Source organism: Herpailurus yagouaroundi, unplaced genomic scaffold (genome assembly GCF_014898765.1).
Source record: "Herpailurus yagouaroundi ecotype Mexico unplaced genomic scaffold, PumYag 199, whole genome shotgun sequence".
In the NCBI taxonomy this organism is placed as follows: Eukaryota; Metazoa; Chordata; class Mammalia; order Carnivora; family Felidae; genus Herpailurus; species Herpailurus yagouaroundi.
Window position 1 is genome coordinate 11,608,332 of NW_024412430.1, and position 18,091 is coordinate 11,626,422.

At 45.3% G+C, this 18,091-nt stretch overlaps 1 protein-coding gene across 1 annotated transcript in view; it reads right to left on the minus strand.

Moving 5' to 3' along the window:
- PIP5K1B (phosphatidylinositol-4-phosphate 5-kinase type 1 beta) overlaps positions 1–18,091 on the minus strand; it is a 185,407-nt gene that overhangs the window by 61,922 nt on the left and 105,394 nt on the right. The window contains exons 11-12 of the mRNA XM_040449410.1: positions 11,568–11,571; positions 11,145–11,293 (exon numbers count right to left, since the gene is read on the minus strand). Of these exons, the coding sequence (XP_040305344.1) occupies positions 11,145–11,293; positions 11,568–11,571 (153 nt within the window). The remainder of the gene's footprint in view (positions 1–11,144; positions 11,294–11,567; positions 11,572–18,091) is intronic.

Here is an 18,091-nt window from a genome sequence, read left to right on the forward strand (position 1 = left end):
TCTGCCCCCCTCCTCCTTTTTTTCCAATATGACTTGTCCATAAACTGGATCCATTAAAAAATCTGACTGCACAAAAGGCACCTAGAAATATTGCCATGTACCAATTCATCAAAAAATGTGAGCATTACTCAGCCACACACACACACACACACACACACACACACACACACACACACGAAGACTGAAATGCCTTTCGCAACAACATGGATGGACCTTGAGGGTGTTATGTTAAAGTGAAGTTAAGTCAGACAGAAAGACAAATACCAGATGATCTCATTTGTTTGTGGAATGTAAACAAACATGAAACAAACACACAAAACTCACAGATACAGAGAAGACAGTATGGGGAGGGGAGTTGGGAGGGGTGGGTGAAACGGGTGATGGGGTCAGGAGGTACCGACTTCCAGTAACAGGGGTGCCTGGGTGGCTCAGTCAGTTGAGTGTCTAACTCTTGATTTTGGCTCAGGTCACGATCCCAGGGTTGTGGGATTGAGCCCCGAGTTGGGCTCTGGGCTGAGTGTGGAGCCTCCTTGGGATTCTCAATCTCTTTCTCTGTCTCCTTCCCTCCCACCTCACTTGGGCTCTCTATCTCAAAAACAAATAAGCAAACAAAAAACCTTTCTGGTATAAAATAAGTCATAAGGGGAATGTAGTATGTGCAGTGTGTGGACAGCATGTCAACAATATTGTCATGCAAACTTGAAAGCTGCCAACAGAGTAAATCTTAAAAGTTCTCATCACAAGAAAAAAGCTTTGTTTTGTGACTCTGTGTGGTGACAGATGGTACCTACATTTACTGTGGTGACTGTTGTGCAATACAGACAACTGTCAAATCATTAGGCTGCACGGCTGCAACTAAAATAACATTACGTATGAATTATACCTCAGCAAAAAAAAAAAAAAAAAAAAAAAAATCTAAATACTCTACAGTTGTGTAATGACACATTCCCCCTCTAGACTCTGATCTCCAGGAGGAGAGGAATCACGTCTGCCCCTGGCACAATGTCTGGCATGTTTGGGGCCCGAGGAGTATTTGTCGAATTTATGAATAAATGAATAAAAGACAGAGGGGAAAAAATGAGTGTTTGAATTAATGCTGAATCCTAAATGATTCCTCATAGAATGTCAGATATTTGAAAAATTCACTTCAATTTCCTGCCCATGCCAAAATATATGAAGGGTCGTTTGAAAAGCTAATCACTTCAGAAGCAATTCTACAATTTGTCAAAAAAAGAAAAAAAAAGGCATCGAGTAAAATCCAGGTGCAGACTATGTGATTTTTTTTTTTTTTTTTGTGCTGAGGTTGAGGAGGGGAAAACTAAACTGGCAGGCATATTATGAAGCTTCTATCAAGCTCCAATTTTCTCTGCAGGTGCCTCAGTCACAACTGGAAAGGGAGGGGACATCACTGTTCGGTTTGCCTGTCATCTCAGCAGGGCTTAAAATGGTGCTAATTCCCCAAATGACATCTTCTTCTGGGAGGCTGGGTAACAAGGCAGGTTTTTGCTTGAGGATCCTGAAGCGTGTTAGTTACTCTTTCCCACACCCGCATCATCATTTGCTTGGTCACCTGGTTTCCCGACACTAGGGAAGAGGTGACTAAATCCTTTTCTTCGTTATACGAAGAACAGAAGGGACACCGTATCCACCAGCCCCTCGCGTGTGTTCACTCCAGACTGAGTTATATTCAGTTGATGTGATGGGGTAGGTAGGGTATTACCGGCAATAAAAGTGTCTGGCTAGGGCACGGGCGACAGATGTCCAACCTGCTGCTCTATCGGGGGCGGGGAGGGGGGGGGTCCTCACCCGGCATCCCCAGGCTTACAAATCTCTTTGTGGAGTTCTTGAGCTCAAGAAGCTTTTTATCTATCCCACACGCCTGGAATCAGTGGACACATTTCTAGAAGCATTTACAACCAGCATCCGTTCTAGCGCAGAGGCAGGGAGAGCATTATCGACGATCGGATAGGCTTGCTGGTAAATACTGGCGTCCCCAGTGACACAGCTGATTTGAAAAAATTACGTCTGTTTTACATACGACGATTACATTGTCATGGCAATGAGTTGGCTCTGTGATTCCTTTTAGCGTATAGAGTCCAGATCGATTCCTGTTCCTGTACACACCCTCTGCCTTTGTCAAGCTTTGATCATTCGAATTCTCTTTTCAAGAGACCCTGCATCTCCAGTCTTTGCCCTGTGGGCTGTGGCTGCCACTGATACCTTAATTCAACTCCACCTTGTGACGCCGCGGCCAACAGTCAGCGAACTACACCGCTCAGGCTCCAGTGCCAGGTTCCGCGGGCCGAGGATGATGAGGCGATGGGCGGAGAGAAGCTTTCGGTCCTCTTCTCTCTGGTGCTCCTTCCTTCCTTCCGAGGGCAGTGTTTCCGGCAGCAGCTGTGTCCCTGCCGCTATCCCAGCAATTCTGGTGATGGCCTACTCCGATGTCCCTGCTCTTACCGGGGCAGCAGGTCCCCAGGTGGGGCCTCCTTCGTGAGTCTATGTTCTGTAAGGCGCCGGGAGCCGCAGCCTGCAGTTACTTACCTGGGTATCTCTGCAACGTCCCCTTTACACGCCTCCGGTCACAGCGGGTAACCGATTCCTCTTACTACATTCTGTATGAGGGGCCCCTGGGTGGCTCAGTCGGTGGAGTGTCTGACTTTGGTTCAGGTCATGATCTCATGGTTCATGAGTTCAAGCCCCACATTGGGCCGTCGGCTGTCAGCGTGGAACCAGCTTCGGATCCTCTGTCCTGCTCTCCCTCTGCCCCTCCCCTGCTCGTTCTCTCCCTCTCTCAAAAATAAATAAACATTAAAAAAAATAAATTCTGTTTGAAATTCCAAATGTGTTTTCCATTTCCTTGACCAGACGCTACCCGATAAAGCACTCTGGATGGCCTTTTGACAAAAACAATGAAGTCTTGCTATTTTATTTTAACAAATACTTTGATGGCGTTTACTAGGTACCAGCGAGGGCTTTCCAATTACCATTTCAACTCATGGTAAGAACAACCCTTTGGGGCAGTTGTATGATAATTCACATTTCACAACTGGGGACACCGAGGCCCGAAAGGTAAAGTAACTTTCCCAACATTAGAGATGTCGAAGGGGCTGTTTTGGGGGCTAATGTCCTAAATGGTGACTTCTAATGATGGTTGTTGGCCGGAAGTGGGGAACAGTGGTGGTGATGTGGTCTGTCTGCAAGGAAGGACGAACCGGATGAGGAACCATAAAAGCTCAAAGGGTCTGGAGAGGATACTGAATATTCAGCATCTACAGGAGGGCTACAGAGACCTCCTGAGGGGCTGGTGCAGCCCAGATCGGCACCCGGTTCAGCAGGCAGCCTCTAGGTGCACGGCAGAGGTCACGGGCACATGCTGTCCCTCCCTTGAGGTTATTGTTAGAGGACCGGAACTGCTAGAAAGTTCTTGCAACCCACCTTCGTCTCCTCTCATCTCTTAAGTCACAAATGTCCCTTCTTAACCTTATTAGGTCAATACAAGATATGGGATTTTCTAAATCAAGCAGAAAGATACCTGACAAAAGTCTCTTCTCTGGGATCATGTAATGACACGGAAGTCTACTCGAAGAGCTAGAAATAAAAACTTGAAGAAACAGTTATTTCAGGTTTCTTGTGGACTTGTTAGTGGGTCATATTTTTAGCGTTCGAACCCTTGGTCTCTCACATCTGGAGAAGTGAAAATCCTCACTTACAATCACACGGAAGAAGAAAAGGCAAAACGCACGAAACGGAGGAGGGAGACAACTTGTGTGGGTGTTACCCAACTTCCATGAGCAGCGTCGTCTCAAGGTCACGTGGTCGGAGCTGGGACAACACAGGTGAGGGCAGCCGGTGAGGGGCTGAGGCTGGGGCCTCACGCTCTGTGTCAGTGCTGTGCCTGGAGACCATGGCTCTACCTGGCAGCCGTTCGACCTTGGGGGGTGACCTAACATTGTGAAGCGTGCCTGGAGATAATCAATATGATGGCCATAATGGGTTGCTTGGGAGAATTAAATCCCTTTAATGCATGTAAACAACTTAACACAGACTCTTAGGATTGTCCCAGAATTAGCTATTACTATACTATTGTGATCCTATCATTATCGATGGTTTGAAATACTACTACTGCTATGATAGAAAATTTCCCCTGGCCATGATGTTTTTTTTTTTTAATTAATTTATTTTGAGAGAGAGAGTGTGTGGGAGGGGCAGAGAGAGAGGGAGAGAGAGAGAATCCCAAGCAGCCTCCGTGCTGTCAGGTGCACAGAGTCCGACGCAGGGCTCAAACCCAAGAACCCATGAGTCAAAATCAAAAGCTGGATGCCCTGCTGACTGAGCCACCTAGTCATGACATTCTTTTTTTATTTAAAAAATTTTTTTTAATGTTTATTTATTTTTGAGACAGAGAGAGACAGAGCATGAGCAGGGAAGGGGCAAAGAGAGAGGGAGACACAGAATTGGAAGCAGGCGCCAGGCTCTGAGCCATCAGCACAGAGCCCGATGCGGGGCTCGAACTCACAGACTGTGAGATCATGACCTGAGCCGAAGTCGGACGCTTAACCGACTGAGCCACCCAGGCGCCCCATCGTGATGTTCTTAATAAGCAAACTTAGCCAATGACTTCTAGAACAAACGTCACTGGTAGACATTCATATAGACCCACCACTTTGTCTAACAGAAATACTTCAGTTATTAAGCGGCAAAAAAGTGGCTCAATCGTGAAGTCAGAGTTCATGTTAGGAAACCCCGGCCCATCAGCCTCCCCGCGCACAGCACACACAGCAACAACAACAGCACAACGACAAGAGGCTTTAGTGAAAGGGGGGTACGGAGGAGAGAATGTGAGGTTGGGCCTCCGAGACCCGTGTTCCAGTTAAATCCTACCAGCACACCGTGTGACCTCGTGGCAGCAGGTCACAGAATGCGCATGTCTCTGCACTTTTCTTTCCTGGTCTTTTAGACATGTCTGTAAGGTCACTCCCGTGTTCTCCTGGCTTGATGAGATGCTAGTGGGATGAAAACAATGGCAGAGAACTGCAGTCAGATCCCCTGGGTCAGCCTCTGAGATCTCTGATGCTGGACTCAACATTTAGGGGGCCTTTGCCAGCTGTCCCCTCTATGTGCAGATGACCAGTGGCTTCTCCGGTGACATAACTGCCCTTCTTGGAACACTCCAAATGCCTCTAGGGTGAGCCAGCTATTTGAAACAGTCACTAGAAAAACAGGAGAGCAGCCAGAGCAGTGATCAAGGTAAAGACATTTTTCCCCCCTTTTTAAAAAATGTTTATTTCTTTTGAGAGAGACAGCGAGTGAGCGCACAAGCGGGGCAGGAGCAAAGAGAGAGGGAGAGAGAGAGAGAGAGAATCCCGAGCAGGCTCCACGCTGTCAGTGAAGAGCCCAACACGGGGCCTGATCTTATGAACTGTGAGATCATGATGTGAGCCGAGATCGATAGTCAGATGCTTAACGACCGAGCCACCCAGGCGCCCCAAAGGTAAAGGTATTTTTGATGGGGAAGCTATAAATAGGTTGGGACGCAGGAGGGCTTTCGATACTTGTGCAGGATCAGACCATCAGCTTTGCTACCAAAGGTGCCGGGACTCATGGCAAGAAACAAAATTCTTGCATGTAGCAAATTTCCACAATATTAAGTTGTTCTTATCTTTGAGGTACAACACGTTTGCCTCTGCATTTCTTAGTGCTCATTTATACCCCCTCTAAAAGAACAGAGCTCTGCCTAGGAAAGAAGACTTTAAGGATCAAAGATTCAAAATTTATTTTTTAAATTTTTTTTTTCAACGTTTATTTATTTTTGGGACAGAGAGAGACAGAGCATGAACCGGGGAGGGGCAGAGAGAGAGGGAGACACAGAACCGGAAACAGGCTCCAGGCTCCGAGCCATCAGCCCAGAGCCCGACGCGGGGCTCGAACTCACGGACCGCGAGATCGTGACCTGGCTGAAGTCGGACGTCTAACCGACTGCGCCACCCAGGCGCCCCAAAAATTCAAAATTTAAATCCCACCATTTGACTGGGAAGCACGTGCCCACCCGAGTTTGCCTCCATCACCATGAACTACATGCCCGAACACCAAACTGTACTGTGAAAACAGGGACTCCCAATCATCAGGTTAAATGTATACTTTAAAAACACAATCGTTTCTTTGCTTTCTACTCAATTTTTAGAGTACACTTCCAAAAAAACAAAAAACAAAAAAGGAGGAGGAGGAGGAGGAGGAGGAGGAGGGGGAGGAGGGGGAGAGATTGCAATTGGAGTTTTTGCCGTTACAGAGACTAGTCCCTTTTCAGGCGGAATAATTTGAAGAGAGAGCAGTTTTCCCGCTGCAACATACAATTCAGGTGTGGACACATCCCAGCACTAATCGACACTTTTCAAAGGATTTTAAAAAGACTGACAGAATGGGGCGCCTGGGTGGCGCAGTCGGTTAAGCGTCCGGCTTCAGCCAGGTCACGATCTCGCGGTCCGTGAGTTCGAGCCCCGCGTCGGGCTCTGGGCTGATGGCTCAGAGCCTGGGGCCTGTTTCCGATTCTATGTCTCCCTCTCTCTGCCCCTCCCCCGTTCATGCTCTGTCTCTCTCTGTCCCAAAATAAATAAATGTTGAAAAAAAAAAAATTAAAAAAAAAAAAAAAAAGACTGACAGAATGACCACTGCTAGCTGAAGTATTTACGGCTTATTGAAGCGCAGACAGGTAAGGCACAGAGTCAAAATGGACAAAACAGGCCATTGTGCCTTAACACAAAAATGATTCACAGATTAAAAAAAAAAAAAAACAAACCTGATGTGAATTATAAGTTTAATATTCAACTCATTTTCTTTCCAGGCTATTTGGATTAGGTTTTAAAACTGATCAGGCCAGAAGGAACGTAGAATCGTGTTTGTTTATTTTAGGGTTGGGGGCGGTGGGGGGGCGGGTAGGGATACTGATTCCCAGGAGTTCACAGGCTAGAGGTTTCTGTTTAGCACCTCTGGGCCTTTTTTGGCCCCTTTTCCTTAAGATTCCCCTAAAGCAGTGGTTAAGATCGGAGACACGTCTTTGGCTTCTTTTCTATCTCCAGGCTAAAACCAGAAATGCCCAGAGGAACAGGCAGGAGACATCAGAGGTGAGCAAAGCAGGGTCCAGGCTTCCCCCCTCCAGTGGATAAATGCCAAAGGCAACAGAGCCAAGAGGGGCCCAGACTAGTGATTTTTCAAAAGGGGATTTTAGTGAAACAACTTGATTTTTATTATTATTTTTTCAGGTTTATTTTGAGAGAGAGCGAGAGAGTGGGGTAGGGGCAGAAGGGGGAGGGGAGAGAGAGAAGCCCAAGCAGGCTCTGCACTATCAGCAGAGAACCCTATTCAGGGCTTGATCTCATGAACCGTGAGACCACGACCTGAGCCAAAACCAAGAGTTGGACGCTTAACCGACTGAGCCACCAAGGCGCCCCAAAACTGCTTGATTTTTAAATGTTAGCTTATTTTAAAAACATTCAGGGATCACCAAAATGCTTTCGCTAGCTTGCGTTCTGTTGGCAGGGCACCTGCTTGACTGCGGCCAAGGCTGCGGGGCTATTGGTCGGCCCGTTCAGTGGCATTATCCAGGAGCGATTTCCTGATGTCCAGCCCAGAGCCTTTTCAGGGACTTTGCAAGCACCTAATTCCCCGTATCAAATCCCTTTCTGTCTAAGACAGAGTGGTTTCTTGTTGCAACCTGACCGCTAAGCATATCAAAATGCAAGTTGGAGATACCATGCCAAAGAAGGTTTATCTCCAACAGTTCACTTCAAAAAAAGAAAGGGAAAAATATCACAGATAACACTGTTTTCCCCATCCAACATATGATAACCAGCATCCTCATAAGTAAAAGTACCAAGAATTATACCACAGCCCTGGAGCATGCAGAGGTAGCTTGCAACGCTGGCTAGGAAGGAGACAGTTCCAGACGCTGGGGGAACTTTATGAATACCCAAGAATTGAATACTTCTGACCAAGATACTGCATACTTACTCACAACTAGTGCCACCAAAACAAACAAACAAACAAACAAACAAACAAACAAACAAACAAACAAACCCACAAGCAAAAAACCCTTTTGTATTTGTGCTGAAAATTCTAGTAAATTAATAGCATATCCAATTACGTGACCCTGATAATGAGAACAGTAGCAAACATAAGAAACCACTATGCCTTGGGGCGCCTGGGTGGCTCAGTTGGTTAAGCTTTCGACTTCGGCTCAGGTCATGATCTCAAGGTCTGTGAGTTCGAGCCCCGCGTTGAGCTCTGGGCTGACAGCTCAGAGCCTGGAGCCTGTTTCAGATTCTGTGTCTCCCTCTCTCTCTGACCCTCTCCCGTTCATGCTCTGTCTCTCTCTGTCTCAAAAATAAATAAACGTTAAAAAAAAAAAATTAAAAAAAAAAAAAAAGAAACCACCAGGCCTTCATGTGGAATTGTTTTTTTGACCTTGCAAGGAGCTTCCTGTGACTTTCCAGCCATTTTTTTGAGCCGCTATTTCTATGTGAGAGAAAAACAGTGGTGTTTAGCTATACCACACAGATAGGAAAGCTGTCGCTTGACTAATTTACGTCACAAATTTGAACATGGAGGTACACATCACCGCTAGGTCACTTTAAATTCTTCTAACCTAAGGAAGCGAACCAAATTTCTTTTACAGTTTAGATGCGTTGAGTAATTTATAATGGAGCCTTATTTGTTGGCTTTTCCACCCGAGCAATCTAAACTGAAGCCCTACTAAGACTGAAGGCTCACCCTGCCATGCATGCCACTTCTCCAGACCAAGACTGGTTGCCTCACCCACCACCCCCCAACCGGTATCTAGCAGAGAGAGCAGCAAACGGCAAGAGGGAAGAAATTTCTACAGAAGCTCCAATTACCAAACCGTAACTTCCAGACCAAGCTGGAATCTACAAATACGCGTATGTTAAAAAGCAGCCTACCATACGGAGTCCTCATTCTGGAAGTGAGCCAAGCTGCAACCGTGGAGGTGGAAAATGACTTGTGCCAGAAGGATTTTACCTGCACGAATCCCATCTTGATTCTCAAGAGCCCGATTTTTGACAAGAGCCAGTTCAACATTTAACAGATAATTATCAGGAACATATACAGAGCAGTCCCTGTCCAGCAACTGAAGCTAGTTACAAAATTGTATATACAGAGGTGCCTGGGTGGCTCAGTCCGTAAAGTGACCGACTTTGGCTCAGGTCATGACCTCGCAGTTTGTGAGTTCGAGCCCCGTGTCACGCTCTGAGGTGACAGCTCCGAGCCTGGCGCCTGCTTCAGATTCTGTGTCTCCCTCTCTCTCTCTCTGCCTCTCCCCTGCTTGTGCACTGTCTCTCTCTCTCTCTCTCTCTCAAAAAAAAAATAAACATTAAAAAATTTAAAAAACCAAAATTGCATATATAGAAAGTGAAAATCAATCAGCCACGCCCATAGGCAACATTGTGATCTTTGTGTAAAGATATCATCTCCTATTACTAGAATCAATATTTGACAATGTTTTGTTTAATTTTTTTTTCAACGTTTTTTATTTATTTTTGGGACAGAGAGAGACAGAGCATGAACGGGGGAGGGGCAGAGAGAGAGGGAGACACAGAATCGGAAACAGGCTCCAGGCTCTGAGCCATCAGCCCAGAGCCTGACGCGGGGCTCAAACTCACGGACCGCGAGATCGTGACCTGGCTGAAGTCGGACGCTTAACCGACTGTGCCACCCAGGCGCCCCGACAATGTTTTGTTTAAAAAGCAAAAGTATCGAGGGGCGCCTGGGTAGCGGACTCAGTTAAGCGTCTGACTCTCGATTTCTACTCAGGTCGTGGGATTGAGCCCTGCATTCGGATCTGTGCAGAACATGGAGCCTGCTGAAGATTCTCTCTCTTTCCCTCTGCCCCTCCCGCCTCACACGCTCCCTCTAAATATAAACAGAGAAAGAAATAAACATAAAAAGCCAAAGTAATAACTAAGTGACTCTCTATTTAGGAAATAATAGTACCAACCCCCCCCCCCCCACACTGAAACACTAAATCATCGCATGTTGGAGAGTCACTGTATTAGTTTTCTATTGCTGCTATAAGAAATTATCACAAACTTATGGCTTAAAACAACACAACTTATTCTCTCACAGCTCTGGTCAGAAATCCTGAAATTCAACATGTTGGAAGATCTGTCTTCCTCGGTGAAGGCTCTAAGGGGGCACCTGTTTCCTAGCCTTTTCTGGTTTCTAGAGGCTGCTGGCTTCCCTGGGCTCACTGCCCTGTCCTCCGCCTTTTGAAGCCAGCAGCTTGGTGCCTTCTAACATCTCTCTCTCTTCCCTCTGCTTTTGCAATTCTCTTAATCGGACCCTAACCTTTCTGCCTTCCCCTTACAAAGACCCTGTGCATAACTGAATTTTACTGCTTGAGGACAGACTGGCATACAGTTAAGGATTTTTAGGGAGGATACATTTAATGTAAAGGCTCTCAGCCTCCTAGTGGATTTTGAATTCTGTGTGACTCAGTGATCCAGGAAAAAACAGAAGCATAAAGTTGCCTACCACTGTAGTGTTAATAAAACAATATTAAAAAAAAAAGACCATACGATTTCATTGAGACAACCTTAATAATTGAAGATACACTTCCCACCTTGGATCTTTAACTTAAACGCATTGGCAAAGTCCCTTTTGCTCTATAAGGTAACATAAAAGGCACAGGTTCCAGGGATTAGGATGGGGACAACTCTGGGGGCAGTTATTGTTTCTACCATGGCCACTAAGGTCACTCGAACCAGAAGAGAATATTCAAATATCTTTGCAGCTATGTGCAATATTAACCAAGAACACCTGCTTAAAAAACCCGTTCATAAGAAATGGTGAAATGATGAAATGATGAAACATCCGTCTTCTTCCCGAGAACTGAGTACATAATGTCTATAGGACATAATGATTGTGAAGAAACACAAGGAGGGTTTTCCCCTAGAGGTGCTTCTTGACATAGTAAAAATCAAGCATGTTTTCACTTCCTCTCACTTACAGGGGAGGTGACGGTCACACCCTGGTTGTCAGGGAGAGCATGTGCTTGTTCAGAGATACCCGTGTAACTGTGGCACTAACGGGGTCAACAGGCAGACGGGTAATGTGATCGCGCGAAGTCTTACCTGTTTGAATAGAGCGTAGTCCTGTCGTGTGGACAATGTTCATTGACATACAAGGAAGAAGAAGAAATCGTGGTTGCCAAGGAAGCAGCTTCAAAGAGTGAAGGAGTGCTAGGCACCAGGTCCGGCCTGTGTCGGGATCCCAGGGCTGGGTGACAAAAGCAGGAGAGAGACTCATGAATCTCAGTAGTAAATGCACTGGAGTTGAGTCAAAAGCACTCATTTCGCAGATCAGGTTTCGAGTTAAATGATGAATTCACCTCACTCGTCTGAACTACAGCAGACCCATAAGACAGCTCCTTGCAAACAGGTTAAACAGAAAGGGGACTGCATTAATTTACAGAACAGCTTATGGAAATGACATTATGAATGTTCTTTGAAAAACCTAAGAAAGTGATTTACTGTTTCAAAAGATGACATCCAAAGCTCGTAGGAGCTTAAGGAGATAATGTGACAGGGATTAACAGGATGATTGGCCAATGTAGAAACACACAGGGCACCTGCTCTCCCTCCCTGGGATATGCACGTATTTATCCTCCTCAATTTAGATCTAAGTACTCAGACTTTTTTTTTTTTTATTTTTTTTTTAACTTTTATTTTTGAGACAGAGAGAGACAGAGCATGAACGGGGGAGGGGCAGAGAGAGAGGGAGACACAGAATCGGAAGCAGGCATCCAGGCTCTGAGCCATCAGCCCAGAGCCCGACGCGGGGCTCGAACTCACAGACCGTGAGATCGTGACCTGGGCCGAAGTCGGCCACTTAACCGACTGAGCCACCCAGGCGCCCCAGTACTCAGACTTTTTAACAGCCGGGAAACACATGCTTCCCAGACCTTTTTTTTTTTTTAATTTTTTTTTTTTAACTTTATTTATTTTTGAGACAGAGAGAGACAGAGCATGAACGGGGGAGGGTCAGAGAGAGGGAGACACAGACTCTGAAACAGGCTCCAGGCTCTGAGCTGTCAGCACAGAGCCCGACGCGGGGCTCGAACTCACGGACCGCGAGATCGTGACCTGAGCCGAAGTCGGCCACTTAACCGACTGAGCCACCCAGGCGCCCTTTCCCAGACCATTTTTAATCATCCTAACCTAAACTTTGGACAAATCTGTATCCCTTACTGCCCAGCCTGGTAGAGACAGTGCTTTAATGACAGGTCAGTCACACAGAACAGAGTTGCTTTAAAAACAGAACACTGTGTGGGGCACCTGGGTGGCTCAGTCGGTTAAGTGTGCAACTTCAGCTCAGGTCATGATCTCCTGAGTCATGGATTTGTGCCCCGCGTGGGGCTCTGCGCTGACAGCTCAGAGCCTGGAGCCTGCTTCGGATTCTGTGTCTCGCTCTCTCTCTGTCCCTCCCCTGCTCATGCTCTCTCAAAAATAAATAAATGCTAAAAAATTAAAAAAAAAATTAGAACACTGTGGACATAACAGTTATGGACAAATCCTGGTCCTTAAACTTTTATAACTAGGCTCACACTGATTTTTTTCTAACCTAGGGAGACATCATCATTATTATTATTGTTATTATTATTTTTTGAGAAAGAAAGAGAGAGACAATGGGTGATTTTTTTTTTTAACCTAGGGAGACATCATCATCATCATTATTATTATTTTTTGAGAAAAATAGAAAGAGAGAGGGAATGGGTGATTTTTTTTAACCTAGGGAGACATTATTATTATTATTATTATTTTGAGAAAAATAGAAAGAGAGAGAGAATGGGTGGCAGAGAGGCAGAGGGAGAGAGGGACTATCTTAGGCAGGCTCCACACTTAGCACGAAGCCTGACACGGGGCTTGATCCCATGACCCTGGGGTCAGGACTTGAGCCAAAATTGAGAGTCGGACACTCAAGTGACTGAGCCACTCAGGCAACCCAATATTTCATTTTTAAATTTTTATGAAGATATAACTGACATATAACACTGTATTAATTTAAAGAGTCCAAGGTGATGATTTGATAAACATGTACATTGTGAGATGATCATCATGGTCTAGTGAACATCCATCACCACATAGTAGTTACAATACAACACTTTTTTTTTCTTGTAATGAGAATTTTTAGGATCTAGTCTCTTAGCAACTTTCAAATATACAACAGACTGTTGTTAACCAGCATCACCATGTGTACCTAGAATCTTTTTCATCATTCCCCCAAGCTAAACCAAGACAGGCGATAATAAATACGACATAACTTTAAAGTGTTTCTGGGATCCATTCCTTGGCACGACGGGCTCAAAATTATGCATGTTTAGGAAGCGTACGCATGGAAAATGGTCCTAATAGGCACTATCGCATGAGTGTGAGGTTTTAGATGTGGGGTTTGAAGAGGGGGAGATGAAAGGATGGAGAGAGGCACAGAGGGAAAGGGGGTAGGCACAGAAGGGCTGGACTCTGGACCAGGAGACCGGACACACTTTAAAATATGTGAGATGGTGGCAATGCCAGCTGGTGAGGCCACTCTGGAAAAGAGTATGGAGGTTCCTCAAAAAGCTAAAAATAGAACTACCCTACGACCCAGCAATTGCACTACTAGGCATTGATCCAAGGGATACAGGTGTGCTGTTTCGAAGGGACACATGCACCCCCATGTTTATAGCAGCACCATCGACAATAGCCAAAGTATGGAAAGAGCCCAAATGTCCCTCGATGGATGAATGGATAAAGAAGATGTGGGATACACACACACACACACACACACACACACACACACACACACACACACACACTGGAGTATTACTTGGCAATCAAAAAGAATGGAACCTTGCCATTTCCAACTATGTGGATGGAACTGGAGGGTATTATGCTAAGCGAAATTAGTTGGAGAAAGACAAGTATCATATGACTTCACTCATAGGAGGACTTGAAGAGACAAAACATGAACATAAGGGAAGGGAAACAAAAATAATACAAAAACAGGGAGGGGGACCAAACAGAAGAGATCTGGGGAACAAACTGAGGGTCACTGCAGGGGGTGGGGGAGGGGGGATGGGCTAAATGGGTAAGGGGCACTAAGGAATCTACTCCTGAAATCATTGTTGCACTAGATGCTAACTAATTTGGATGTAAATTAAAAAAAAAAAATTAAAAAAAAATAAAAATAAAGTAAAACGTGTGAGATGGTACATCTCTGCCTCCTATTCTGGTCAAAATAAAGAATTACCACGATGAGTAACAGATGGTAACAGACTGTATAAACACGCAAGTACCCCAAGCACTCAACATGCAAAAATTAGAGAGGCCTTCAGTGTTATAGGACAGCTGACTAGTGACCTTTAATATGCTTGATCCCACCTTCTCATTCAATAGAGAGGATCCCACCTTCTCATTCAATAGAGAGGAAAATTGAAACTCTCAATAACATTGAAAAGTGGGTCGGAAAAACCACTGCCCATCAGATTTGAAAGGATTGCTACTCAATATAAGGCAGATGGGGCTGGACTGAAAAGAGCTCATCAAGACTCCAGTTTTGGGTGCACCCAGCTTGACTTCATCAACCAGAGGTTGTTTGAGCGATCTGTCCAGCAACTTGGGCCAGACACTGGTGAGCCCCAATCTCTTAGGAGCAGCTCTTTAAAACAGAGAACTATCTCCTCAAGCTCCTATATCCTTCAGTGTTTTTAAGAAACTAACATGGTAGACAGAATTCTAGGATGATCCCCAGGGATACGTATGCTTGCACCATCTCCCTTTGAGTGGGGGTCATATCAGTGAATGCGATTTGGCTTCTGTAATTATATATCTGACACCACAAAAGGAATTATGCAGGTGTAATTAGGTTACTAATTCCTTAACTCCAGCTTAGAGGATATTATCCAGATGGGCCTGGCCTCATCACTTGCGCTCCCTTTTTTTTTCTTATTATTTATTTTGAGTGAGAGAGTGTGTGCAAGCAGGGGAAGGGCAGAGAGGACCGGAGAGAATCCCAAGCAGGCTCTGTACTACCAGCACATAGCCCGACGTGGGGCTCGATCTCACGAGATCATGACCTGAGCTGAAGTCAAGAGTCAGACGCTTAACAGACTGAGTCGCCCAGGCGCCCGATCACTTGAGCCTTTTAAATGTGTGTCTGGCAGTCAGGGATTGGAAGTGAGAGAACGATTCACTTGTACAAAATTCTCTGTTTGAAGATGGGAGGGGGCTGCCTGGCAAGGTATGTGCACGGTCTCGAGGGGCCGGATGTGGCCCACAGCTATCAGACAGGCAGGCATGGGGTCCGCAGGGATGCCAATTCTGCCCACACGATGACTGACCTTGGAGGATTTCTTTCCCAACACCTCCAGATGAGAACGCGGCCCAGCTGATGCCTTCAGATCCCTGATAAACGGTGCCCGGAGAATCCAGGGGAGCCTTTCCAGACTTCTCATTTACACAACTGTGAGCTAATAACTGGAGGTTCTATTAAGCAGCTGGCTTTCTGGTAATTTGTTACATGGCCCCAGAAAACTAATACAACCAAGATATGCTGACAGTGGCACAGAAGAGACGATTAATAACTAGAGGCAATTTGGTGCACTATGAAAATGGAAGGCCCCAAGTACACAGCATGATAAAAACTTCGCAGAAAGAACTGTCTAGATAAACTCATTTAGACATGAAACTGGGTCCAAGAGCTCAGCTGAAGAAAAGCACAACATGTGCCCTACTTCCAATGTTTCATCCAGACTTTCTGGATGTTATGTAGTGTATGTATTATACCCCTTTCCTCCCCCCAGACTGACAACTAGACTTGTTGCTTTAACTTCAGAAGTCATATGGTGCATCCTATTTGAAAGATTATGGGGCGCCGGCGGGGGGGGGGGGTGGGGCTCAGTCAGTTGCACATCCGACTTCAGCTCAGGTCATGATGTCGCGGTTCGTGAGTTCGAGCCCTGTGCTGACATCTCGGAGCCTGGAGCCTGCTTTGCAGTCTGTGCCTCCCTCTCTGTCTGCCTTTCCCCCGCTCAGGCTCTGTCTCTCTCAAAAATAAACATTAAAAAAAATAAAAAAAGATGAACTAATACAGTTTAAAAATCCATTAATCCTATTTCCCAGACTGTAGACACCTTATAGTTTTCTGTGTGCTCTAAGAAGACCAGCAGTGTGGGAGGGACAGTGCTGGTGCAGAGGTGCTTAGGAAAAGGGGGGGGTCACAGCTGCCACAAACTGCAGCCATCCAGCCAGAGAGAGGAGCAAGCACATTTCATGAACTCTTTTGTCGATATCACTATATCTGGGTCTGAGCTGGTTTCTAGGGAGATGAGAAAAGAAAGAATCCCAGCGTAGAACATGTGGGTAAGTGCTGCAGGAGGGGAGAAGGAGTATCACCCTGTCCTAGTGACTCTGAGGAAAAGAAAACCCCGAGAAGAGAGTTAATCTTTAAAAAAATTTTTTAAATGTTTATTTGTGAGAGAGAGAGAGAGAGAGAGCAAGACAGAGTGTGAGCAGGAGAGGGCAGAGAGAGGAGGCAGAGAATTGGAAGCAGGCTCCAGGCTGTGAGCTGTCAGCACAGAGTCCTAGGCAGGGCTCGAACTCACAAACCATGAGATTATGACCTGAGCCGAAGTCAGAGGCTCAACCCACTAAGCCACCCAGGCGCCCCTGGAGAGCTAATCTCAGTAGAAGAAATTTTCAGGAATCCTGGGGTTCCCAGAAGAATACATAGATTAAAAAAAGTCGAAACTGTCACTTCCTCTTTAACAATTAGAAAAGGAAAACACCTAATCAATTCAAGAAGACAGACAAAAAAGTTTGTGATAAAATTCAATACTCATTCCTGACAAAAACTTTTAGCAAACCAGCGATAAAAAGGTACTTCCTTGACCCGATTATGGGTATCCAATACAGCAAACTTCTTTCTCAACAGTGAAATGTGAGAAGCCTTCCCTTTAAAATCAGGACAAGGCAAGGCCGCCCGGTCACCGCTTCTATTCATCACTGTGCCAGGAGTTCTAGCTAGCAAGTGACAAAGGAACGAGCAAAGAGGTGAGGTCTAACACCGCAGCCACAAACCGCCAGAAAACCCGCATCTTCAAAAGATACCCTTTGGAAAGATAGAAAATACAGGTCTACATCTGTACCCATTTGAGAAGAAATCTGACAAAAGGTAGGGATATATGACAAGCAAGAGGAAAGTTCTAAAACTTTTATTAAATTCATTAAAGACCTAAATAAGTTGGTAATTCATTGTTACAGTGTGTGTATATGTATATGTGCGTACATAGAAGCATATAATGTGTATGTGTGAAACACACACACACACACACACACACACACACACACACACACACATTATACACATGCACAGAACAAGGTCCTAGTAATAAAAACACAAAGATGTTCATATGTGTCACCTCCAGGCAGTGGGGTGACTGATGCTTATTTCTGAATATCTTAGTGTATTTCTAACATTTTTTACCTTAAGCCATATATTATATTGCTTACGTGTTTAAAAAATTTACAGTAAGCGAGTCATACTATAAGTAGCCTTTAGAAAATTCATTAACACAATTTGTGTCTTTTTTTTTTTTTTTTTAAAGTAAGCTCTATGCCTTATATGGGGCTTGAACTCATGATTAAGAGTGGCAAGTTCTACCTACTGTGCCAGGCAGGTGCCCCCAGGTCTTGTTTCTGAGAGCAGGTATGTTCTAATGTTTTTTTTTTTAAAAAATTTTTAACGTGTATTTACTTTTGAGAGACAGACACACAGACAGAACCTGCACAGGGGAGGGGCAGGGAGAGAGGGAGACACAGAATCCGAAGCAGGCTCCAGGCTCCGAGCTGTCAGCCCAGAGCCTGATGCGGGCTCGAACTCACAAACCGCGAAATCATGACCTGAACTCAAGTTGGATGCTCAACCGACTGAGCCACCAGGCGCCCCTCTCATGTTCTAATTCTTCTCCTGTGAATCCACATCACCTATCTAAATAAAATCAGAAGAACTCCTCCCCCCCCACCTTTTTTTTTTTTTTTTT